Here is a 27,411-nt window from a genome sequence, read left to right on the forward strand (position 1 = left end):
ATCATTCCAGTCCCCAAGAAACCTGCAATCTCTGGTCTGAATGACTACAGGCCTGTCGCTTTGACATCTGTGGTCATGAAGTCCTTTGAACGTCTCGTGCTGGACCACCTCAAGAGTGTCACAGGTCCCCTGCTGGACCCCCTGCAGTTTGCCTACCGAGCGAACAGGTCTGCGGATGATGCAGTCAACATGGGACTGCACTTCATCCTAGAACACCTCGACAGTGCAGGGACCTACGCGAGGATCCTGTTCGTGGACTTCAGCTCAGCGTTCAACACCATCATCCCTGAACTCCTTTCAACCAAGCTTCTCCAGCTCAGCGTCTCACCTGCCATCTGCCAGTGGATTTACAGCTTTCTGACGGGCAGGACACAGCAGGTCAGGCTGAGGGAGGCCACCTCATCCACACGCAGCATCAGCACTGGGGCGCCCCAAGGTTGTGTCCTCTCTCCGCTGCTCTTCTCTCTCTACACGAACGACTGCACCTCAGCGAACCCGACTGTCAAGCTCCTGAAGTTTGCAGATGACACCACTGTCATCGGCCTCATCAAGGACGGTGACGAGTCTGCATATCGACAGGAAGCGGAGCGGCTGGAGCTGTGGTGCGGGCGACACAACCTGGAGCTGAACACGCTCAAGACGGTAGAGATGATCGTGGACTTCAGGAGGCATCCTTCGCCACAGCTGCCCCTCACGTTGTCCAGCTGCCTTGTGTCAACCGTCGAGACCTTCAAGTTCCTGGGAATTACAATCTCTCAGGACCTGAAGTGGGCGAACAACATCAACTCCGTCCTCAAAAAGGCCCAGCAGAGGATGTACTTCCTGCGGCTTCTGAGAAAGCACGGCTTGCCACCGGAGCTGCTGAGACAGTTCTACACAGCGGTCATCGAATCGGTCCTGTGTTCTTCCATCACAGTCTGGTTTGGTGCTGCTACAAAAAAGGACAAACTCCGACTGCAACGGACAATCAAAACTGCTGAAAGGATTGTCGGTACCCCCCTACCCACCATTGAGGACTTGCACGCTGCCAGAACTAAGACAAGGGCGTGCAAAATCCACTCGGACCGTCTGTACCCCGGTCACCAGCTCTTCCAGCTCCTTCCCTCAGGTAGGCGCTACCGATCAACGCAAACTAGAACTAGTAGACATTCCAACAGCTTCTTCCCTCTTGCGATCAACTTCTTAAACACCTAACCTATAATTCCATTACAACAAGCTGGCAATTTTTTGACTTGAGTTCGTTGTCACATTTCTGTGGGGCCAATTATGTATTACTCGTGCACTCACTGTAGTTGTCTCGCCATGCTGCACTATTTGCATATACTGGCCACTCATGCCAGAGTAGCATATGCTCCATTTGCACACTGATTGAGGAGTATCTGTAACATTTGCACAACCAACATTGTCCCAGATGATCGCACTACTCGTCACTTTAAACCGCATACACTCCTTGAAGTCTCAGCGCCCTTTGCACAATGGTCATTGCACCGGACTATTGCAATATTAGACGTTCGAACTGCTCTGTGCTAGAGGACTCTGCATCTTTTTGCACAATTGTTTTTTGTCAATGTCTTTATGTCCCCAAAGTGTTCTGTAAATTGACTGTTTGTTGTACTAGAGCGGCTCCAACTACCGGAGACAAATTCCTTGTGTGTTTTGGACATACTTGGCAAATAAAGATGATTCTGATTCTGATATACATATATATATATATATATGCCCCCTATGGGGGGCATAAACCAGTGCAAATAGTAGGCCAGTCCCAAGCCCGGATAAATGCAGAGGGTTGTGTCAGGAAGGGCATCCGGCTTAAAACTTTGCCAAACAAATATGAGCGTTCATCTCAAGAATTCTATACTGGATTTGTCGTGGCCCGGGTTAACAACGTCCGCTACCCGGCACAGTTAACATGCAGGGTGCCAATGGAAATTCAGCTACTGTGGGTCGAAGACAGGAGAGGTGGAACTCGGGTTCTTAGGCAGAAAGAGAAGAGGAAAGCACAGAACCTAGAATTGAATGTGGGGACTTTGAATGTTGGGACTAGGACAGGAAAATCTCGGGAGTTGTTAGTGTGATTAAGGCTACAGATAAGAAATGTGTTGCCTGGTGCCAGTAGTGTGCTGGACAGATGTAAAGAATACTTTTGAGGAGTTTATGAATGAGGAAAATTAGAGAAAAGGAAGACTAGAAGAGGTGGTGGACCAGGAAGTGGCAATGATTAGTAAGGGGGAAGTTAGAAAGGCATTAAAGAGGATGAAAAATGGAAAGGCAGTTGGTCCTGATGACATTCCTGTGGAGGTATGAAAGCATCTAGGAGAGGTGCTGTGGAGTTTTTGACCAGCTTGTTCAACAGAATTCTAGTGAGTAAGAAGATGCCTGAGGAATGGAGCAAAGGTGTGCTGGTACCCATTTTTAAGAACGAGAGTGATGTGAAAGAGGTATGGGAACTATGGAGGAATAAAGTTGATGAGCCACACGAAGTTATGGGATAGAGTAGTGGAGGCTAGACTCAGGACAGAAGTCAGTATTTCCGAGCAACAGTATGGTTTCATGCCTAGAAAGAGTACCACGGATGCATTATTTGCCTTGAGGATGTTGATGACAAAGTACAGAGAAGGTCAGAAAGAGCTACATTGTGTCTTTGTAGATCTCGAGAAAGCCTATGACAGAGTACCCTGAGAGGAACTGTGGTACTGCATGCGGAAGTCTGAAGTGGCAGAGAAGTATGTTAGAATAATACAGGACATGTACGAGGGCAGCAGAACAGTGGTGAGGTGTCCTTTAGGTGTGACAGAGGAATTTAAGGTGGAGGTGGGACTGCATCTCAGGGATCAGCCCTGAGCCCCTTCCTGTTTGCAGTGGTGATGGATAGACTGGAATCCCCGTGGACTATGATGTTTACAGATGACATTGTGATCTGCAGTAAAACCAGGGAACAGGTGGAGGAACAGTTATAAAGATGGAGGCATGCACTGGAAAGGAATGAAGATTAGCTGAAGTAAAACAGAATATTTGTGCATTAATGAGAGGGGTGGAGGGGAGAAGAGTGAGGCTACAGGGAGAAGAGATAGCAAGGGTGGAGGACTTTAAATACTTGGGGTCAATAGACCTGAGCAATGGTGAGTGTGCCAAGGAAGTGAAGAAACGGGTCCAAGCAGGTGGGTGAAGGTGTGTTATGTGAGAGAAGAGTCTCTGCTAGGATGCAGGGAAAAGTTTATAAGACAGTGGTGAGGCCAGCCATGATGTACGGATTAGAGATAGTGGCAGTGAAGAGACAACAGGAAGCAGAGCTGGAGGTGGCGGAAATGAAAATGTTGAGGTTTGCGCGAGGAGTGACCAGGTTGGATAAAATTAGAAATGAGTTCATCAGACGGACAGCCAAGGTTAGATGATTTGGAGACAAAGTTAGAGAGAGTAGACTGCGATGGTCTGGACACATCCAGAGGAGAGAGAGTGAGTATATTGGTAGAATTGTGACGAGCATGGAGCTGCTGTTTGCCATGGGTGACCCTGCCAGGGGCATAAAGCCCCAGACAACTTCGCTCATGGGATCATTGGGACACACAAACAAATAACGCATAGTGACGAAACCACAACAACGTTTAGGTAAAGAACAAGTAAGCCAAGGACTAATGTTGAATCGTTCCCTAACGTTTCGCTCAAAAGAACAAATGTTTTTAGTGAACGTACTGAACTGAATCAGTTTATAAAATGATTCGTTCTTTGAGCTTGGCCACCGCCGTGAGGAAGATGAGTTGGCTGGGAGTGGAAATCAGAATCAGAATCATCTTTATTTGCCAAGTATGTCCAAAACACACAAGGAATTTGTCTCCGGGAGTTGGAGCCGCTCTAGTACAACAGACAGTCAATTTACAGAACACTTTGGGGACATAAAGACATTGACAAAAAAACAATTGTGCAAAAAGATGCAGAGTCCTCTAGAACTTAGAGCAGTTCGAACGACTAATATTGCAATAGTCCGGTGCAATGACCATTGTGCAAAGGGCGCTGAGACTTCAAGGAGTGTATGCGGTTTAAAGTGACGAGTAGTGCGATCATCTGGGACAATGTTGGTTGTGCAAATGTTACAGATACTCCTCAATCAGTGTGCAAATGGAGCAGATGCTACTCTGGCATGAGTGGCCAGTATATGCAAATAGTGCAGCATGGCGAGACAACTACAGTGAGTGCACGAGTAATACATAATTGGCCCCACAGAAATGTGACAACGAACTCAAGTAAAAAAATTGCCAGCTTATTGTAATGGAATTATAGGTTAGGTGTTTAAGAAGTTGATCGCAAGAGGGAAGAAGCTGTTGGAATGTCTACTAGTTCTAGTTTGCGTTGATCGGTAGCGCCTACCTGAGGGAAGGAGCTGGAAGAGCAGAAGGAGCTGGAAGAACCGGGGTGCAGACGGTCCGAGAGGATTTTGCACGCCCTTGTCTTAGTTCTGGCAGCGTGCAAGTCCTCAATGGTGGGTAGGGGGGTACCGACAATCCTTGGATCCTTGGAACTGCTACCGCGTTCTCTCACTCACTTCTGAATCTCCGGCGAATGACCAATGAGCAGCATGGTGCAGGCGGGCTAGGGACTTCACGAAACGTACTGCAATGTGATTCGCCATCGTTTTCTCACCCACTTCGGCGAATGACCAATGAGCAGCAAGCATCAGGCTGCACCACGCAGCCGGGGGAGGGACTGTGCTGAACTGAACTGAATGTTCTGAAGTCAGCTAAACTGAATGTCAGCCACGAGTGATTCGTTAGTTGTTCAGTACTTCTTCGTTTGCGATCCGCTAAGGAGTGATGTACTAGTACGTATGTACTTAAGTATGTAACTGTCCTGCCATGAGTGAGTCATGCAGATGTTCACTGCGAACGAGTACGATGAGTTTTGTTCGTGCAAAGAATGACGTACTATGCAGTGAACATACTCATGAGTGATTTTAACCGTTCGTCCTCGTGGGGATAGCTTTCATCCATTTCCCCAAGCTAACGGCTAATGTTTCCTCATTCAAGCACATGAAAACAGGTTCACAGATTTAAAATTTAAATTTAAATTAATAATCAATGTATATACTATACATATCATCCCCTCTGTGTCTCTAATGTGATTATTAAAGCTTTTTTTAATAATAATAATCATCATCATCATAATACCATCCATTTTCTGTACCGCTTATCCTCACTAGGTTCACAGGCGTGCTGCTATCTAAGGGCGCGAGGCGGGGTATACCCTGAAATGGTCGCCAGCCTATCGCAGGGCACATATGAACAAAATACCTTTCGCACTCACATTCATAACAATAGATTAATCCTATATAGCGCTTCTTAAGATACTCAAAGACGCTTTACACCAGTAAGAGGAAAATAACAGAAAGGGGGGTGAGCAGGAAGCGTGGTTGCTGATGTCAACGACGCTGTCCAATGCGGTGGAATACAGACGAAGACCCACCGGCCTGGCGGGAGCCTGGTTGGATGTAGAGGGGAAGCGGAAGGATATGACAACAACAATGGCATCGTCCTTCAGTGAACGTTGAGTGAATCTGAACCCCAGGGCTGGATAATGAATTGAATGAGGAAGCATATGAATGATTCTGTGAAAAAGAACTGAATGATTCAGTGAACGAATCTTTTCACTAACTGATTCGAGTGATTCAGGTCACTCAAAAGAACTGCCATGTCCATCACTACCGAGGACAAAAATCTATTTAAAAATATTTCTGGTCAGTCACCATGTTTGCTTGATTGCTTTTATAAAACACCTAACCACAGCAAACATTTATTTATTTGTTTCAGTAAAAAAAATAGATATATAAAAAAAATTACAAATACATCAATTGGCAAAAGTAATACATAAGGTAATTGTGTACCTATCATAATATACCTGAAAGCCAGACAGATATTTGTGGATTTTCCTTTGCCATCTTGGATCACAATGTCAGTCAGTCTTTGGTGTGTCTCAGTGCATCTTGAGACCCACTGTCTCTGTTCACACAGGTACTTTGGCGAAAAGAAGAAGAAGAAGAATCACTTTTTATTGCCATTAACATGCATGCATGCACACGAAATTTGTTCTCTGCATTTAACCCATGACAGTGAACACATACACATGTTAGTGGAACACACCGGAGCAGGGGGCAGCTGAAGCACCCGGGGAGCATTTTGGGGTGTCAGTGTCTTGCTCAAGGACACCACAGCCGTGAGTCCGGGGGATGTTGGCGGATGGTCCAGTCGAGGTTCTTTAGAGCATGACAGGAAAGATACTTTTCCTTTTCATTTCCGTCCACCAATGACAAACTAAATACAAAAAGAAAAAAAAAAAGAACCAATATTCTATTATATATTGTATATCGCTGAAATAATATAAGGAGCAACATTATTGTAGCACTTGTGTAAAGCACTGTAAAGGAAGTTAACTACATGTTCCCCCTAAAATGAATACCTTCGGTCCAACTGCCAGACTGTATCCTCTGTTCTGTTGTCCATGCCCTGAACTCCACCTTCTGAGAAATCCTCATCTCACAGAAGGTCAGAAGCAGCTTTTGTGACATGGTAATGATTAAAAAAAAAAATTAATCATAAAAGAGCCACTTACAATACAAAGGACTATATCTCAGTCGGATGGTGAAAGGGTTATGTTTGAAAAAGCTTTTTTTTTTTTTTGTGAGAGCTAGGACAAGAGTGTAGCAAGACTACTTTGCACAGGCAGGAGAAATCGATAATAATACTCAGCATTCACCGATCAGAGAGACTGTCCTGTAACAATCGCTGTAACAGCGGGAGGCCGTGGTCTTAGGTAACTTTCTTTCAAAGGCGTTTTGAGCTTGATGTATCCTTTCAAATAAATTCAAAACACACACGAAAACACAATCTCAGCACAGAAGGAAAAAATAATCTCTACATTATATATCATGTACTATAAATGAATATGTATCAGGAAAAAATATACATGAGCCCAAAATTATTTAACATTGAAAATATGAGATAAGAATAATAATATTCCGTTCGTTGTGCACGTGGTTTTACGTTTTATCCATGAGTTGCGCTTTGAAGTCAAAACAACTACAGTGTTACCTTTTCCAGCTGTGCAGAAACAAGCATGTTTGCAGCATTATCTGTGACGATAACAATAATTGTCTGGGATGTTTAATCCCTCTTCCTCTACAACAAAGTGAAACGTAGTTTGCAGCAATGTGGCTTTCACACATGGCTCGAGTTACTGTAGCTTTGTTCACTTTTTCTTTGTCTCATCAGAAAGTTGACGCACAACTTTATCACTAAAATAAGAGTGGGTTTGATCGACGTACCTTAGCACCAGCTTCATCATTAATTTAAACCCCTCGTTGGGTCGTTCTCATACACCCTGTATGTTGTTGTTGTTGTTTTTTGCTGCTGCTAGCACTGGGTGCTTTTCAAGTACAACTTTGAGCTGCTAAGGTTATTGTTGCGGTAAATGGGCCCGCCGGACCTTTGTTGTTGTTCCAAAGTACCTCATTCCAAACCCACACTGTTGCGTTCATGGTGTAGGATGAATCTCCTGTGATTCTCCATGCTGCTAACAGCGCTGATTACAAAGTCAGTCCGGCATACCAGTTATGGGTATCATCTTTTCATAATTCTAGTTACTCTATTGTTAGCAAGCAATGCTATTTTGCTGAACTAGCTCGTGCCATGTGCCATCGCCGACTCGAATGTGGCTGTATAAGAATTCTATCGGTTCGAAGTTATATTTTTTGTGAAAGCACAATCAATCAAAAATCAAAGTATGTGATAGACTTACCCATCGAGGAGAAATGAAGCCATGTCGCTCTTGAGTCCATCAATTCCCTCAGGACGTCTGAGTTGATGTCACCTCTGGAATACTAGGTCCAATGTGTATCCTAGTTTTGTTTCTTTCTCGATCACATTCCCTCTCTTTAGCCTTTCTGGTTTCTTCGCTCTGATTGTGTTTCCTTGTATTAGAAAACCCAGTTGTGGGCAAATGAGGAATACAAGGTCGGGATTTTTTTATTTTATTTTGTCGCCAAACCCGCCATTGTTCCCTGTGCTTCATTCTGGCGTAAATGTGCGTACACGAGAAAATCATTGATACACTTCCAGAGCCAGGCTTCCAGTCTGTATAGTCTCTGATAGGACAGTTATCTCCGTCACAGAGACTTTTTAAATTAATAATTGAATTAGAGGCATTAGATGGGGCTGGAGAGGGATGAGTTTTCAAAAGATCATTTAAATAATATTTTACTGTCTGGACACGCAGGGAGTTTTAACATATGACAAAAAGTAGTTTTTCTGAACTGCAAATTTCACCTTTGATTGGAAACACGAATAATACATTTGGAGTATGTGCCCTGCGATTGGCTGGCAACCAGTTCAGGGTGTACCCCGTCTCCTGCCCGATGATAGCTGGGATAGGCTCCAGCACGCCCGTGACTCTAGTGAGGAGAAGCGGCTCAGAAAATAGATGGATGGATGGATGGATGGATGTTTCAGAATCAGGATCAGAATCGTCTTTATTTGCCAACCTGCTCACCTGATAACGCTCATGAGCCTGTTGCTTCTTGTCATGGGCCTCCTTGTGTATGACTCCGACAACTACACTTCACCGCGACGTGGGTTCACAGAGCCAAAGAAGGGTCAGACTAGCGTAGAGCATGACACACAATGTGCAGTACAAAACTGGGTCAAAGAAAAGAGACATAACCGATGAAACCTGTTTGAATTCTGTGTCCACAACAACCTTCCTGGATGCTCAAAACTTTTTGTAGGCATATTTATGGCAGCCGTCACCATTGGTTCCGTGTTTAGCACCCGAATGTCCGCTGTTTAAGGCCAACAGTTTAAATACTGTCACAAAACTTTAAACACAGATTGCAATGACAGGCGGTCCATTTTCAGATTAAAAGTGAACCAGTCAATACTACCAAGTTGGTCCGCAACACACACACTGTCGCCTCAAAGCATGCCAGACCATGAGCAAACGGTTGTCTGTAAACCAAGCTGATTGTGCTCACGCCCACACCGCCGAAAGGTCAATGATGGACATGCGCCGGGAAATTGGCTCTTCTGTTTTAGTTCAGACATGGGAAGAAAACGCCGATATTTTGTATCGCGTTACAGACCGAGCTGTGAGAACAGCGTGAATATTTCCCAAAGTTTCAGTCCAAGAGTCATAAACGAGCTCCCGAACTGCGAGGGCAGTTTCAATTTCCTGAAACCCATGCCACTGACAGTATCCCCCACTTGATTAGGTATGCTGAAGAAGTGTACCATAGCCTTGGGTGCTGAATTTTTGCTGCTTTTGTCTGCTACTTAAGGCCCTTTTGTAACAGTAGCTTAATTCGCATGCGTCACCCGACTTTTTTTTATTTTATTTATTATTTATTGTACGTTATTCTCGCTTTGCTCCTGCATTACCTTCCACTTCCGTAAGGCTTCTCAGGCTTAGTGACTAAAGGGGGGTGGGATGCATCAACTCTGTGTAGTTGTACATTCCAATGTTGTGACCACCTGCTCCTCCAGCCTGTCATCACACCTTGGCGTACCGCCTCGAACATCCTGAAGATGAGTTTGACTCACCAATGGGGGGAACTGTAGTGTGAAATGAGACGTCGCGTCTTGACCCCTACCCTTACTGGAGACAGCCAAGGCCTGATTTTGAGTGACATGCGCCATCCAAACTGGGGGCCTGTCACCACAGGGAGCCCAAACCATGTTTTCCCACTTTTTCCATATCAAAAAGCTCACCCAGCCAGCCTCGAACAGATGGCCTTTCAAGCCCCACAGACATTTCCCCACAGTTCCTGTCTGTACTGCGTCTGAAAGGACTCGACGATTCAACAAGACAAAACCTCTATTATTGGGTGTTTGCAATAGACCACCAGATCAAAGTACATTTTTGGAGAATTTGGAAAATGTACTGAGTAGCTGTAGTACACGAAAAAATGAAAATATTTTGATGGGTGACTTTAACATAGGTATATCGAACAAGTGTTGCCCCACTTATGGTGCCTTTAATAGGTTTAGCAAACGTTTTTATGTGAAAACAGCTGATTAAAGAACCTACTAGAGGACACCAAACTATAATTGATCTTACCCTGGTGTTAGGATGACTGTAATATCTCACAACAAGGAGTGATTGCATATGGGCTCAGTGACCATTGTATTTGGAAGATTCAAAGGCAAACCTTCTTAAGTCTGATCCTTCAAAGAACCACTGTGCGTAAGATTTAAGAGCGCGGCTTCCCAGAGTAGACCGGTCTGAAGTGCTTAGGTTGGATTGTGTTGAAGGAGCCTGGGATTTGTTTAACAAAGTTATTCCTTCAAGGAGTATTTATTCCAGTCCTGTATAGCATTGCCAGCCCTGTATAGCATTGCCGTCATTCCCAGCAAGCACCATTTCCTGGCAACATCCGGCTTGCGACCAAACAATTCAATAGCGAGTCAATTTACACTACTCTGTTTAAGCGTAAGTAAGGGTAAGTGTATTGTTACCAAGCACCTATACAAATACCTTCACCATGCTTTATGTAGATAAAAAGCTCTCATGTCCAGCCACAGTTTTGAGCTTCATCAAAAAGCAAGATTTTTTAGTCTGGTACTAGAGTAAATTCTGTGGTGTCCAGAACAAATCTGGAACATCATTCCACTGAAAAATAGTCATAGATTTTTTTTTTCCTGAAATAAGGCTTACTATTCTGAATGTGGTTGCAGAAATTAAGAGTTTAAATTAAGGTAGTATTTGAAAGCCTTTGAACATTTAAAATGAGACAGAAGAGTACCACCATAGACAAAGTAAGACACTTAAGTGACTATGCAAGTATGAACAGTTTTGTATCAGAAATGTTGAAAATCACCACTTGTTCAAATGTGCCTCCAAGTTAGCTTCTATGGCTAATTTGGTGAAATGTCCCGATTATTCATTTTTGATACTCCTGTATTTCAATGATACATTTTCCCAAGAATGAAAACATGTTTAATGAGAGAACTGCAGCAATGCTTTCCAACATTAAATAACTATATACTTGGTGAAGTATATCAACGCCAGAAAATTCTCTTTTTAATTCCATTAATTAATTGTTGAGGTCCCTTTAGCACGATTTAACTGTTTAAAGTTAAAATTTTGTACTGAATTGTGTATTTACTGTATAAATTAGTACTAGCATACGGTATAGTCCATGGTGTACTATAAGTATCCATATGTGTTGAGGGTCGAATTTACGTATTGCTTAAATATACTGTATGTTCTTGTCAGCTATTAACTAAAGAAACATGGGCCAAGATCGGCAACATCATCATTATGACTGACCTTGTAATTGCAGCTGCAGCCAAGGTCATCTGTTCCAATATGAACAAGAGCTGAAGTGGTTGGTTTTGAAACTTCCTCTGGCATAGGGGGTTTGTAGAAAGGGTTTCTCAGTAGGTGGTTCAGACTACCATGTGTTCCATTATTGGGTGCTGGTGTTAGACCTAGAAGATCTGAGATTAACAAAAAAAAGTTTACAGTCAGCTAAACAGACCAATAGACTTACTCTGAACAGGGAATCCAATAAAAATATAGTGGCGCTATTTGCTAACATTGCAAGTATGTGCCGCTAGAGCCTAAAGTACAGTGGAGCCTCGAGATACAAGCGTCCCAACCTTTTCGTGATTTCGAAAGTTTTTCGAGATATGAGCTGATAACCGGCCGAGTTTTTGCTTTGACATGCGAGCCCAAACATGAGAAACAAGTGGTGTCTTGCGACAGGTGGCTCCACATACTCACTTGACAACAAGCACCACTTTGACTGATATAATTAAATATTCTTTAAAAAGAGGCGTCAAGCTGTACATTGCCAATACCAGTTGGAGTTTACTTGAAAATTAAAGCATAAAACAAAGAGAATGGCACGTGTATTTAAAACAAAAACATATCAAGCAAGCATACAATGGAAAACAACACAGACACATAGGCTAACAATTAACATGTGCAGACACGCACGCATGCGCACACAAACACATGCACGCACACAATAAAACCAGCGAAGAGGGTTTAAAAACAATTGGAAGCATTTTACGCTGGAGAAGTTACGGAGAAAACGTCTGCAGAAGACGCAAGCCATTCACGCAAATGGGAAAAGCAGACCAGCTCACATAACATTATGAAAGAAGAACTGAAGGTGATGTGAGAGTGCCAATGTTGTTACCGTGTGTTTGTACACAATACCGTACAGCAGAGGTGTGGAGTCGAGTCGTTTGTTTGTGCCCTGCGATTGCCGACCATTTCAGGGTGTACCCCGCCTCCCGTCCGAAGGTAGCTGCGATAGGCTGTATGTGTGAATACTGATGCTGTGACAATGTAATTTCCCTAATAAATCCCCTTCCACAACTTCTTCTGGCTGTGTCAAATGCTAGGTTTTTAATAGGTTAGTTAGGTCAGCTCACTGCCCTAGGGTAGTGAGTTGGCTTATTTGGATTGTTTTACTTACTTTACTTGTCTGTCAAAGTACAATGTACTGTCTGTTTGCTGATATTTTCCATTATGTACTGATGTAGGAATAAGTGCTATTAATTATACTAACATGGCTCAAGTAAAAGTAGTCCATCCATCCATCCATTTTCTGAGCCACTTCTCCTCACTAGGGTCGCGGGCGTGCTGGAGCCTATCCCAGCTGTCATCGGGCAGGAGGCGGGGTACACCCTGAACTGGTTGCCAGCCAATCGCAGAGCACATAGAAACAAACAACCATTCGCACTCACAGTCATGCCTACGGGCAATTTAGAGTCTCCAATTAATGCATGTTTTTGGGATGTGGGAGGAAACTGGAGTGCCCGGAGAAAACCCACGCAGACACAGGGAGAACATGCAAACTCCACACAAGCGGGGATGGGGATTGAACCCCATACCTCAGAACTGTGAGGCTGACGCTCTAACCAGTCGTCCACCGTGCCGCCGTAAAAGTAGTCCTCCAAATAAATAAAGTGTTCAGTGACCAAAAACCTCTCTAGTATTGAGAAAATGGTGAGTACCTTTTATTTCTTTATGCATTTTTCGTTCGGTGCATGAATGTCAAATAGATACAAATATATCATAGAAATGTATAAATTTAAATATTGCACCGTTTGATGGCCTGGGTTATACAGTTTATCACTCATCTCAATTCGTTAGCCTGTCCCAGCTGTCATCAGGCAGGAGGCGGGGTACACCCTGAACTGGTTGCCAGCCAATCGCACGGCACATACAAACAAACAACCATTCACACTCACAGTCATGCCTACGGGCAATTTAGAGTCTCCAATTAATGCATGTTTTTGGGATGTGGGAGGAAACCGGAGTGCCCGGAGAAAACCCATGCAGGCACGGGGAGAATATGCAAACTCCACACAGGCGGGACCGGGGATTGAACCCGGGTCCTCAGAACTGTGAGGCTGACGCTCTAACCAGTCGGCCACCGTGCCGCCCTGTTTTGTTGATATAGAATCATATTCCGCCACCTTTTGTTTTCCCCGATAGTTTTCCCCGACACAGTCCCCTCGATGTAGTTGGAAGCCCGGAAGCATTACGGCACCATTGGGGATGGGGTTACATTGCCAAGTCTGCGTGAAGCACAGGGCGGCAGAACGTCCGATGTCTTTACAGGTCTTTGTGAGAAGATGACGCTCGTCCATTTTGTTGGGTCGAGAGCGTAGATTTGCGAGGTGAATCGACGGGAGCAGCACTAAAGCAATAAGATTGGCATTACAAAGGGTCACGCGAGGTCATATCGGGGGCATGTCAGTGCAAGTCAGGAAACACTGGAGATAGTAAAATCCGGCCTCCCTAGTAAAATCCGGCCTCGGAGTTTACATGTTTTCCCCGTGCCTGTGTGGGTTTTCTCTCAGCTCTCCGGTTTCCTTCCACATTCTAAGAAACATGCATGGTTAATTGAAGACTAAATTGTCCTTTGGTGTGAATGTGAGTGTGAATGGTTGTCTATATGTGCTCTGCGATTGGCTGGCGACCAGTTATGTGTACCCCACATCTCCCCCGAAGTCAGCTGAAACAGGTGCCAGCACACCTGTGACCCTGGTGAGGATAAGTGGCTCAGGATGGACGGATGGAAACTTTATCATTGTTTTCCATCTATACATGCATTTTCTGTACCGCTTATCCTCACTTGGGTCGTGGGCGTGCTGGAGTCTATCCCAGCTATCTTCGGGCATTATCATTGTTTTATTGTTTCTAAATTATATTATGTTAAATGGTATTGTTCTGTTCGATTTGCATTTATGTGCAGCATTTTGTCTCAGCTGCAGTTGTTCTTAAAGTGTTATACTGTATGAATAAAACTGAGTTCAGTTGATTGAGTCTTGTTGTTTCCCCTTTCTCACATTCTCTCACTTACTTACAAAGGTATCAAAAATAGTAAGCAAACATGTCTTACCACACATAACATTATAAAGCTCAATGTTTTCAAAGACTGGAACTTTAGTCTTGAATTTAAAGGAAGGCCCATATCCCAAGAAGATTGTCTGAAATGGGAGTTGAAACATGTTTATTAGTCTATATTATTAAATCACTGACAGTAGAATATGGTTGTTTAGTTATTTTCACGTACCTGCATACTGTTGATTTTATTGTCATATCCATGGTCACCAAAGAAGCCACAAAGTCTCTTAACTTCAGGTGCTTTCCTGAAATAAGAAAATAAAGTTAGTTTCGGGAGGATTAGCTGTTATTTAGATGATGGAACATTATAAATGAACAATGTAAATGACTGCACCGACATATAAATCGAAAGTTAAACATACGACGCAGGAAGAAACACACTCAGGTTATTACAAATTACAACCACTATTCCAATGAAGTTGGGATCGTTGTGTTAAACAAATTAAAACAGAATACAATGATATGCAAATCATGTTCAACATATTTAATTGAATACACTACAAAGACAAGATATTAAATGTTCAAACTGATAAACTTTATTGTTTTTAGCAAGTAATCATTAACTTAGAATTTTATGGCTGCAACACGTTCCAAAAAAAGCTGGGAAAGGGTGGCAAAAAAGACTGAGAAAGTGATCCAGCTAATTAACGACCGCTGTCAGTAATTGATATGGACGTCAAAATAATTTCTCAGGCTTCAGCCAACAGACTAGAACAAATTCTCCCGTCGATAACAGATAATGACCAAACAGGTTTTATTAAATATTCGGCGCAACGTCAGGTGACTGACAAACTTAACAATTATCCATCAGATGGAAAACTAGTATTAAAGGTAGCCGCACTACTGTGTCAGAACACAAAATCAATCTACATGTAGATGATATCCTTCTTTATTTACAAGAACACAAGTCAGTACTTCAAACAGTTTTTATCCTAATGAAGACATTTCACAATTAACAGAATACGCTATCAATTTGTCAAAATCAACAATACTCCCTATAACGACTAACTCATGGAATCCTGCAGACAAAAATCCAAACTTTGCTATTCCGACAGGGAATATCAAATATCTAGGCATTCATATCTCAGCAAACTTAGTTTAATAATCTAAATCACGTACCTGAACACAAAATCAGATGATATCCTTCTTTATTTAAAGAACACAAGTCAGTACTTCAAACTGTTTTTAACCTCATGAAGACATTTTCGCAATTATCAGAATACGCTATCAATTTGTCAAAATCAACAATACTCCCTTATAACGACGAATTCATGGAATCCTGCAGACAAAAATCCAAACTTTCATATTCCGACTGGGGATATCAAATAACTAGGCATTCATATCTCGGCAAAATTTACAAGAGTTCAATAATCTAAATCACGTACCTAGACTGGAAAAACAATTGGGATGATATAAAATGATGGAACAGCCTACCTATCTGATTTTTAGGCCATATGGCTAGGTAAAAATGAAAACGTTACCTCAAATTAACTATGTATTTTCAATGATCCCATTCAAACCCACATTAAAGTGGTTCCAAATGCTAGACTCTGCCATACTCATTCACTGCCAGTCCTCCATGTTAACGTTGCTATTTGAATTCAACAACCGTCAATGGCAGTAAATGACTTTTAAATTTTTACTCTAAAAACAAGCAAACTAGAATTAGCCTATCTACCCTTCAGAAAGGTAAAACAGAAGGGGGACGTGTCACACCCAACTTCAAACACTATTACTTAGCTAGCCAAATACAGTACTTTATTAAATGGTTACATCCAAAATGTTGAACAACAATCTTGGCTGGAAGTAGAACAGATAGACTTCAATAGCAAAAAGTCTCAAACACCACCATTGTTTTAAGAATCAGATTATTGCTGCCACTTTATCAGATTGGTGGGAAAGTCTAGAAACCACACAATCTCAGTCAGCACCATATTATTCCTCCCCGATCTGGCACAATCCCGTTTTTGAGATGAACAAAATACTCCTTTACTGCAGCACACGGGAACAAAGTGGAATTTACTGATTACATATTCAAAAAGAATGCATTCATGTCATGTGAAATCTTATTCTAAGAATTTCAAAATTAGAGGTGGTCAATTTTTACTATAAAGTAAGAATAACAATCCTAAAGATTCTGAACACACTTGAATACTTTGGAACTACAAGTTTTGTTCAGAAAATAGTGGAACTTCTCCCACAAAACAAAAAACTCCTTTCAAAAGTATACAAATTTATTAGAATGAATTAAGTACTTATTCAATACACTTAACTAACGTAAAATGGGAAAAAGACCTCTCAGTGTCTATTGACAATGAATACTGGGTGCAAAACTGCAGAAATACAATGTAAATGGAAATCTCAATGACAAAAAAATTACAGCTAATCCAGAAAAAAAAAAAAAAAAATTAAAATAAATAAATATATTTATATTATATCTAGGCAAATATATATATACTTTTTTTTTTTTTTTTTTTTTTACAGCTAATCCAGTTCAAAGTACTCCATAGATCTCACATTTGTTATGTTCTGGGTCTAGGGGAAATCCAGAACTGAACTTGATCTGATTCTTCCTGTCTTCCAATTCCCAAGTAAAACCAGGGCCACCAAGTCACACGGTTTACAATGTTTAATAAGGCTTCAGAGGGAGAAATATGCTAACACAACACAACAAAAGCACTGATTTCGGATGCCCACTCCGTTAGTGGAACCTCCAATACCCTTTAAGGTCTAATTTGGTGATATATTTGCCACGAGATCAATGCGGCCTTCCATACGCGTCAATCGGAACGAGTCTGGTTTGGTGATGGGATTAATCTTGTAATAATCATTACAAAAACGTGGGGTCTGATCAGACTTGGGAACGAGAAGTGACGAAGAGCTCCAGGAACTACTACTGGGAACTGCAAAACCAAGGTCGAGAAGGTATCTTACCTCCTGCTGCATTACAGCTCGTTTGGACGGATGGACCCGATATGCACGGTTTTAACGGTTGATTTCATGTTTAAGCACATTAGTTTGGGAGGGAATATCACCAAAGAGGGACAGATAGTCTTCAATAATGACAAGAATGTTGGATCTAGCAGAATTAGAGAGATGTTCCAAATATACATTCAAATTTGTCAAAACCTCAGAATTGCGGAGACGTGCACAGGATACAGAACTATGCCTATCATTCAGCTCATCTTCACTTCCATGATATGAGGATGGTATAATGAACACAGAGGCTACAGGTGCAACCACAGGAGGAGTTTTGACACAATCATCCCGACAAACATATTTTTTCAACATGTTGCTGTGGCAAACACACACACACACTTTTTTTTAAATTATTTTAATCCCGAGTTTGGATTACATAATCAGTTTCACTGAGTTTGCAATCAACTAGATATGGAAAAAACTTCTCCTGTAGAGCTGAACCAATGACCGGTGATAAAACCAGCACCTGGTCACCAGTTTGGAAACCCTGTGCAGCAGATTTTTTATCAAATCTCGTTTTCATTTTAATTTGGGTGACTGCGAGCGAGGAACGTGCCAAATTACATGCATAATCCAGTCGCTCCCTGAAAGCGCTTAAATAATCCAGCAGGTTACTTCCAGGATCTGACTCCTTTTAAAGCCATTTTTCACAAAGCAAACGTAATAGACCACGCACAATATGACCAAAGACAAGATCTGTGGGACTGAACCAGAGGGACTCTTGCGTCGTTTCCCTCACTGCAAACAACAATAACGGTAGCCCTTCATCCCAAGCCCGTTTTGACTGAATGCAGAATTTACGAAGCAAACCTTTCAAGGTTTAGTGAAAACTCTTGAGGGCAACTTGGCTCTCTGGATGATAGGCACTTGAAGGTTGCTGTTTAACACCTTGCTCAGACATGACCTGGGAAAAGATATTGGACATAAAATTGGAACCCTGGTCAGTTTGGATTCATTTTGAGAGTTCAAATGGTTATCAAATAACAGGGTTTGGTCTCAATGGAGCTGCGGGAATCACTTGATTCGGTTTACGTGAGATCTGACAAATATGGCATGAACAACAGAATTTCACTACGTCGGATCTAAATCCTGGACAGAATAAATAACATAGAACACGATGCTATGTTTTTTTAATCCCTAGGTGGCCGGACATGTGATGGTCATGAGCTAAAGTCAGGACCTGGGAACAGAAGGTCTGTGGCACCACTATTTGGCACACGGACTGAGACCAGTGGCGCTTTAAAACACCTTCCTCAATGAGATAGAATACAGACTTTTCCCTAGTAGTTTTGTCCACCAGACAAAGCAAGGAGACAGAGTACCATCATTTTGTTGAGCTTTACTTAGCTGTTCTCGATCCACAGACAATAAACCCACCTCGCCATCTGGCTGGAGCCGTTTCTTCACTTCCTGACCACACTCACCATTGCTCTGGACAGTTGACCCCAAGTATTTAAAGTCCTCCACCCTTGCTATCTCTTCTCCCTGTAGCCTCACTCTTCCCCCACCACCCCTCTCATTCATGCACATATATTCTGTCTTACTTCGGCTAATCTTCATTCCTTTTTTCCTGTGCATGCCTCCATTTTTCTAACTGTTCCTCCAGCTGCTCCCTGCTTTCACTGCAGATCACAATGTCATCTGCAAACATCATGGTCCACGGGGGTTCCAGTCTAACCTCATCTGTCAGCCTATCCATCACCACTGCAAAAAGGAAGGGGCTCAGGGCTGATCCCTGATGCAGTCCCACGTCCACCTTAAATTCGTCTGTCACACCTACAGCACACCTCAACGCTGTTCTGCTGACCTCGTAAATGTCCTGTATTATTCTAACATACTTCTCTGCCACTCCAGACTTCCGCATGCAGTACCACAGTTCCTCTCTGGATACTCTGTCATAGGCTTTCTGTAGATCTACAAAGACACAATGTAGCTCCTTCTGACCTTCTCTGTACTTTTCCATCAACATCCTCAAGGCAAATAATGCATCTGTGGTACTCTTTCTAGGCATGAAACCATACTGTTGCTCGCAAATACTCACTTCTGTCCTGAGTCTAGCCTTCACTACTCTTTCCCATTGTGTGGCTCAAAAACTTTATTCCTCTATAGTTCCCACAGCTCTGCACATCACCTTTGTTCTTAAAAATGGGCACCAGTACACTTTTCCTCCATTCCTCAGGCATCTTCTCACGCACTAGAATTCTATTGAACAAGCTGGTCAAAAACTCCGCAGCCCCCTCTCCGAGATGTCATTCCACAGGAATGTCATCAGGACCACCTGCCTTACCATTTTTCATCCTCTTTAATGCCTTTCTAACTTCCCCCTTACTAATCATTACCACTTCATGGTCCACCACACTTGCCTCTTGCACACTGCTGGCACCAGTCAACATATTTCCATCGCTATCCTTAATCACCCTAACCTGCTGCACATCCTTCCCATCTCTATCCCTCTGTCTGGCCAGCCTGTATAGATCCTTTTCTCCTTCTTTAGTGTCCAACCTGCCATACATGTCATCATATGCCTATTGTTTGGCCTATGCCACCTCTACTTTTGCCCTGTGTCGCATCTCAATATATTCCTTTCGCCTCTCCTCGGTCCTCTCAGTGGCCCACTTCTTAGCTAACCTTTTTCCTTGCACGATTTCCTGTACTGTGAGGTTCCACCACCAAGTCTCCTTCCAGAAGATACACCAAGTACTCTCCTGCCTGCCTCTCTGATCACCTTGGCTTCAGTGGTCCAGTCTTCTGGAAGCTCCTCCCGTCCACCGAGAGCCTGTCTCACCTCTTCCCGAAAAGCTGCACAACCCTCGTCCTGTCTCAGCTTCCACAACATGCTTCTCTTCTCTGCCTTTGTCTTCCTAATCTTCCTCCCCACCACCAGAGTCATCTTACACATCACCATCCTATGCTGTCTAGCCACATTCTCCCCTACCACTACCTTACAGTTAGTACCCTCCTTCAGATTACATCGTCTGCACAAGATGTAATCCACCTGCGTGCTTCTACCTCCGCTCTTGTACGTCACCCTATGTTCCTGCCTCTTCTGGAAAAGCCAGCCATTTCCATCCTTTTTGCAAAGTCTACCACCATCTGTCCCTCCAAGTTCCTTTCCTGGATGCCGTAATGACCCATCACTTCTTCATCACCCCTATTACCTTCACCAACATGTCCATTACAATCTGCACCAATTACGACTCTCTCTCTGTCTGGGATGCTCAGAACTACTTCGTCTAGCTCCTTCCAGAATTTCTCTTTCACCTCTAGGTCACATCCTACCTGTGGGGCATAGCCACTAATCACATTACACATAACACCCTCAATTTCAAGTTTCAGCCTCATCACTCGATCTGATACTCTTTTCACCTCCAAGACATTCTTAGCCAACTCTTCTTTTAAAATAACCCCGACTCCATTTTTCTTCCCATCTACACCATGGTAAAATAATTTAAACCCTGCCCCTAAACTTCAAGCCTTACTGCCTTTCCACCTGGTCTCCTGGACACATAATATATCAACCTTTCTCCTAATCATCATGTCAACCAACTCCCGAGATTTTACTGTCATCATCCCAACATTCAAAGTCCCCACATTCATTTCTAGGCTCTGTGCTTTCCTCTTCTCTTTCTGCCGAAGAACTCGCTTTCCACCTCTTCTTCGACTTCGACCCACAGTAACTGAATTTTCAATGACGCCCTGCAGGTTGACGGCGCAGGTGGCGGACGTTGTTAATCCGGGCCACGACCGATCCGGTATGGAATTCTTTGGATGAACGCTCATATTTGTTTGGCAAAGTTTTAAGCAAGATTCCCTTCCTGATGCTACCCTCTGCATTTTCCCGGGCTTGGGACTGGCCTACAGTTTGCACTGACTTGTGCACCCCATAGGGTTGCATTGAGTACATCACCATGAATGAGAGATTTCTTAGCACCAGTGTCATGTAGGATAATTATGGATACACTCTGCTCGCCACCAACAAGAGAGACAGACCCCTGTAATATAAATGGTCTGAAGTCTTCGTCAATTTGCGTTTTGTCTTGTTCCACCACAGTCCCCTCAATTGAGGGCGCATTGAACTTGAATTAGAGTGATTGGCGATGCCGTGGTATGTCCGGTTTGCTCCTTAACCTGTAGAGAGGGGCATGCAGTGGCAAGATGTCCCTGCTCATGGCAATAAAAATACTTGCGTGTTTTTGGTCGTGTCACCAGCAAGATTTTGACTGTTAAATATATGGGACCTATTGGGGAATCAAACTTTTTGGTCTGCAGGGACCACTTCACAACCACCCGGAGGATAAAAAAACAACTTTGTGCATCAAAGCGAACTCATGTGCTATGACCGCAGCCTGAGACAGGATTGTAACCTTCTGTTCATTCAAATAAAGGACAATGTTCTCAGGAAGCCGTTTTTTTATTTCTTCTAGCAGAATGAGTTCACGCATCTCAGCATAGGTTTTGACTGCGCCGGCCTGACACGTTTACGTTTGATACGTTTGGGTGGCAGTTTTTCTCCAAGCTCTAAATTTTTGCCGAGAGGCTTCCGGCACTAATTGGTATGCACGGAGGACTGAAGCCTTTACCACATCATAGTTTAAACTGTCTTCCATGGACAAAGCCGTGCACACCTCCTGGGCTATGCCCACCAGTTTACAGTGCAACAGTAGAAACCACACATTTTTTAATGTGGAATGCGTTCAAATGCATTAAAAAGTGAGTCCACGTCAGTCTCTCCAAATGGAGGAACAATAGCAATGTGCCTGCTAACATCAAAGATGTCCTGAGTTGCCCGGAAAGTGACGAACGTAGTTGAGAGACTGGCTATCGCCCCATCCACTCCACGCTCTACCTCAAGAACTCTCAACTTTAATCGCATGGCTTCAACCTCCAACTCCCGATTTTAACATCCACCTCCTTTTTGCGCAGAATCAGCTTCAGCTCCTCTGCAGACATTCCAGTCTTAATAGGCGGGACATTGAGTGAGGTTGGAATAACAGCCCCAGCATACAGCTTGCCTTCCGCTGTAGCAGGCGGCCCACTCAATAGGCCCCTTTCACTCAGGACACTGCTTTCTTGTATTAGCAGGCACAAACACACACAAAAAAATCAGCAATCAATAACAGAGCCCTTTTTTTACATCGCCACAAATTTTCCATCGGTGCATTATCAGTGAAGTCCTCGAAATGAAATTCCAGGTTTTTTTTTATTATTTCATATATGTTTGTATTATACTTGCCAAATGGAAAACTGCCAAACAAACAAAAGTAGAGTCTAACAACAGCTAACCAATGACCCCCTCCCATTTAAAAAAAAAAAAAAGGACTGGACGAGCCCCCAAATCATGTTACGTTCCGGGTCGAGGGGAAATCCAGAACCTAACCTGATCTGATTCTTCCGTTCACTCCCAAGTAAAACCAGGGCCACCAAGTCACACGGTTTACAATGGTTATTCAGGCTTCAGAGGGAGAATTATGCCAGCATAACAAACAAAATAAAACTAAACAACCCTATCTGTCTATTCTCAAAACAATGATGAAAAATAAAAGAAACACTCTTACCTCACTCCAAACCCAACACAGGAGAAAAGGAGATTTAACAAAACGGCTTCTCCCTCCTACAAATAGACAATGGAACCGACAGTTACAAAACCGGTGACTGGCCAAGTTGGAAGGGGAAGATCAGGAAGCCCCGTACTGCAACCATCTACTGGTTAAAAAGACCTCTGGTCCCTCTTCTGGCCAATCACCTGGTGGCAATCAAGTTAATGCAGCCAATCAGCAGGTCCCACCTTTTCACAATCAGGCCACACACACATCCCTACACCCACAATAACACCAAAGGGGAACAATCTCCCAGAAAGAACAGTCATGAATAGTACAACATAAAACAACTGAACATGATCTTAACACATTACGCAATATAGTATGCATAAATGGGCTATTCAAAATCAATTGATTGTACTGAAAACACTTCAGACACTTACTTTCACGCTCTATGGCATTGTACACCTGTACAGGGCTTCTGGTCACTCGCTTCACAGAAACTCTCCTTAGTTTTGAACTGTAAGATTTGAATTTCTTCTTCCGTCTCTTTTGTTTTATTTAATTTTTCTGTATCCTTTTTCTCATTTGACCAAACCTGTCTCCGTGCTTCCCGAGACGACTGAGACAGACTCCCACCACCCACCAGCTGATCTACGTTCGTGAGAAACACACCAGTGTTTGTCAGACTGTAGAATATTAGGGCCTAATAATTTGTGGTACATTACTAGTTTCACACAAAATCCTAACTCTGTCCTCTCCCTCTCCCATCCGGACTGGACGCGTTAAACGCTTACGTTTTCAACTCTAGTCCAACACAATATGTTCTATTTCCCTTTTCGTGCACCTATTTTTCTTCTTTTTATCATTATTAGTGTTATTTTCTTTCTTTAGTGAGACCCTTTTGTGTGTTTCCCTCTTGATCCCTTGTAGAAAAAATTATAAATTATTAAAAATTATAAAATCTATAAAATTCCACTCTTGGTTGTGTTTTGTGTGGGTTGAGTTTAACAATGAACCTCTGTCATCTAGAACTCGTATTTCATAAAATGTAGCAACCTTTAGATATGAGACTGATAAAAAGGTTTCTTGTCACTTTCCCTAAATTTTATACATATAACAAGTGATGTGGTGCCCCTTTACAAGGCAAATCAGTTTGACTTTAACGTTAACGCGTAAATTGAACTAACCCGGAAGTGAACGTAGGCGTTTATCTTCCTTCGTATCTTTTTCCAAATTAATAAAAATTGTATTTAACCCCCATATACGCTACACATATTATTAAATATCCATCCATCCATCCATTTTCTTCCGCTTATCCGAGGTCGGGTTGCGGGGCCAGTAGCTTTAGCAGGGATGCCCAGACTACCCTCTCCTGAGCCACTTCATCCAGCTCTTCCAGGGGATTCCGAGGCATTCCGAGGCCAGCTGGCAGACATAGTCTCTCCAGAGTGTCCTGGATCATCCCCGGGGTCTCCTCCCAGTGGGACCTTCCCGGAACACCTCACAAGGGAGACATCCGGGAGGCATTCTTATCAGATGCCCCAGCCACCTCATCTGGCTTCTCTCAATGTGGAGGAGCAGCGGCTCTCCTCTGAGCTTGTCCTCCTATCGCTACGGGAGAGCCCGGACACCCTGCGGAGGAAACTCCTTTTGGCTGCTTGTATCCGGGATCTTGTTCTTCACTGCAGGCGCTGCACCGATCCGTCTGTCGATCGCCCGTTCCATTCTTCCCACACTCGTGAACAAGACTCCAAGTTGAGATAAGAGGGCACGCCACTCTTTTCCGACTGAGGACCAACGTCTCCGATTTGGAGGTGTTGATTTTCATCCCATCCGCTTCACACTCGGCTACGAACCACTCTAGTGAAAGTTGGAGATCACGGTTTGATGAAGCCAACAGAACCACATCATCTTCAAAAAGCAGAGATGCAATACTGAGGCCACCAAACCGGACCCCCTCTATGTAAGCCCCCTCCTCTTCACCCTGCTGACCTATAACTGCACACCTATAACTGCACACCGATACACAGCTCCAACCTCTTCATCAAGTTTGCAGATGACACAACTGTGGTGAGTCTCATCAGCAACGGGGATGAGACTGACGACAGGAGTGAGGTGAGCCGCCCGTCTGGGTTGTGCACAGGCAACACTCTCTCCCTCAACGTGGAGAAAACCAAGGAGATTGTTGTGGATTTCAGGTGAGTGCACTCCCAGCATGCTCCCCTGAACATCAACAGTGCTGTGTTGGAGAGGGTGTACAGCACCAAGTTCCTGGGAGTGCACGTCACTGAGGACCTCTCCTGGACCAGCAACATCTCCTCACTGCCCAAAAAAAGCTCACCAGTGTCTCTACTTCCTGCGCAAGCTGAGAAGAGCCAGAGCCCCGACCCCCATCATTGTGCTCGTTCTACAGAGGAACAATAGAGCTCATCCTTACCAGCTGCATCACTGTGTGGTACGGAGCCTGCATCCCATAGTGAGGGAAGACCATTGGAACCTCGCTTCCCTCCCTGCAGGACATTTCTATCACCCACCTCACCCGCAAAGCCCTCCACATCGCGGAGGATGTCACCCATCCATCTCACAGCCTATTCAGTTAGCTGCCATCAGGGAGGAGATAGCAGAGTCTGCGGGCCAGCATCAGCCGACTTAAAGACAGTTTTATTCATCGGGTTGTCAGGAAGCTGACAACCCTATGCCCACTCTGCCCCCTCTACTCTTATCCTCTGCCCGCCTGAACTCTGAACCCCCATGCACATCCGCATGCACACACAGGCACACACCTTCCCACATTGTCTTCTAATTTGTAAATGTCTTTCAGTAACTTGGTACTTAGTGCCTTGGTACTCAGACTTGGACTATGTTGCTATGTGTCTATCTTAATTAACATAATACACCACAATACTAAGTGATACATGTTGCCCACTTGACATCCATTGCAGCCTGGTCATCCTAGATGGGGGATCCCTCCATATACGGACACTTCTCAAAGTTTCTTCTTTACTACCCAAAAATGTTTGGAGTTCTTCCTTGTTGGGGGGTTCAGGGGATGTCAACGATCTTTGTCAACTGTGGGCCGTTTGAGACACTTATGATTAAGGGCTATACAAATAAACTTGACTTGACGAAATAAAAGCAAATGGAAATCCACAGAAAATATGTTTTCAAGGGTTTTCTCCAGGTAAGTCAGCGTCTTCCCACATTCAAAAAACATGCATGTTAGACTCACTGAAGAATAAGCGGAATGGGAAATGGATGAAGGGATAGATTGACATCAAACCTCTCCTCCTTCTCCTACACCGCCACGTTTTTGTAGTGGATGGGTTTGTGTGTCCCAATTTTCAAGGGATCCCTGTTATTGGGGCTTGATGCCTCATGTAGTGTAACGCAGTGCAAACAGGTCCGAGGTGAGGAACCAGACAAAGCATGGTTCAGGACAATTACCTGGACCTTGTTTTCTCTCGCCTGGCCACGGTTTACCACGCAACCCCTCTGGAGCCAGGCCTAAGAAGCAATGTGGATCACCATTTCTATTTGCTCACCAGCTTGGTGGTGGCTGGAGGCGAGGGCGGTCCAACCTCCAGCTACAGGAGCTGGCTCGAGCGACGTGGAATGCCACCTCTTTGACATGTAAGTGGAAGGAGCAGCTAGATATACAGGAGACGGGACAGTGTCAACACAATTTGGGCTCTGGTTTCAGTCCTCTTAAGAGGGGTTGGATTCTCTTCCACTCTGGAGTTCCTCCCGGAGAGAGGCGCGAAGAAAGTGTGGTCATACGTACTGCTCCCCAGCTTGCTACCTGTACGGTGGGGTTTACCCTGGTGGGTAATAGGGTAGCCCTGGTTCTGACTATTGCTTGTGCCTATGCACCTAATAGCAGCTCAGAGTACCCACACTTGCCTTGTTCTACTTAGGGACCTGTTCAAGTGGGCACTGAAACTGAGTAGGGCGTCATTGAAGGAACCCCCCCCCCCACCATCCCCCTTCCACCTGACATCAGACCCAGAGAGCTTTGTTCTTATAACTCAGGCATCTGGTTACGATGTTTCCTCGAAAGCTCCCTGGTGAGGTATTCCGGGCACGTCCCATCACGAGGACGCCCCAGTTGAAGACCCAGGACCCGCTGGAGAGACCATGTCTCCTGGCTATCTTCGGAACGCCTAGGGATTCCCCTGGAAGAGCTGGTCAAAGTGGCTGTGAAGAGTAAAATCTGGGCTTCTCTGCCTAGACTGCTGCTCCCATGACCTGACCCCGGCGAGTAGGAAAAAGATGGATGGATGGACATCAAACCTTAAAATTGAAAGAGGTGTAAATATGGACAGATATTAAATACCACCTGGCAATGTGCCACTTCCTGTCCACCAGTAGATGTACATCCTCAATCCGTCGGTTATTGGCGTAGTGCAGTCTCTTTGGCAGATTTTGCTTTAAATAAGGCCTAAAATGCTGGTCTGGTTTCTTACACTAGAAAAAAGTATTTACAAGC

General features: G+C 43.8%; 1 protein-coding gene across 2 annotated transcripts in view; it reads right to left on the bottom strand.

Annotated features, from left to right (window-relative positions):
- Window positions 1-27,411, bottom strand: part of enpp2 (ectonucleotide pyrophosphatase/phosphodiesterase 2) — a 297,302-nt gene that overhangs the window by 130,990 nt on the left and 138,901 nt on the right. For both annotated transcript variants that reach the window (XM_061673612.1, XM_061673611.1), the window contains exons 15-18: window positions 27,262-27,389; window positions 14,576-14,651; window positions 14,402-14,489; window positions 11,308-11,477 (exon numbers count right to left, since the gene is read on the bottom strand). In XM_061673612.1, coding sequence (XP_061529596.1) covers window positions 11,308-11,477; window positions 14,402-14,489; window positions 14,576-14,651; window positions 27,262-27,389 — 462 coding nt within the window. The remainder of the gene's footprint in view (window positions 1-11,307; window positions 11,478-14,401; window positions 14,490-14,575; window positions 14,652-27,261; window positions 27,390-27,411) is intronic.

This window comes from Phycodurus eques, chromosome 4 (assembly GCF_024500275.1).
Source record: "Phycodurus eques isolate BA_2022a chromosome 4, UOR_Pequ_1.1, whole genome shotgun sequence".
NCBI lineage: Eukaryota > Metazoa > Chordata > Actinopteri > Syngnathiformes > Syngnathidae > Phycodurus > Phycodurus eques.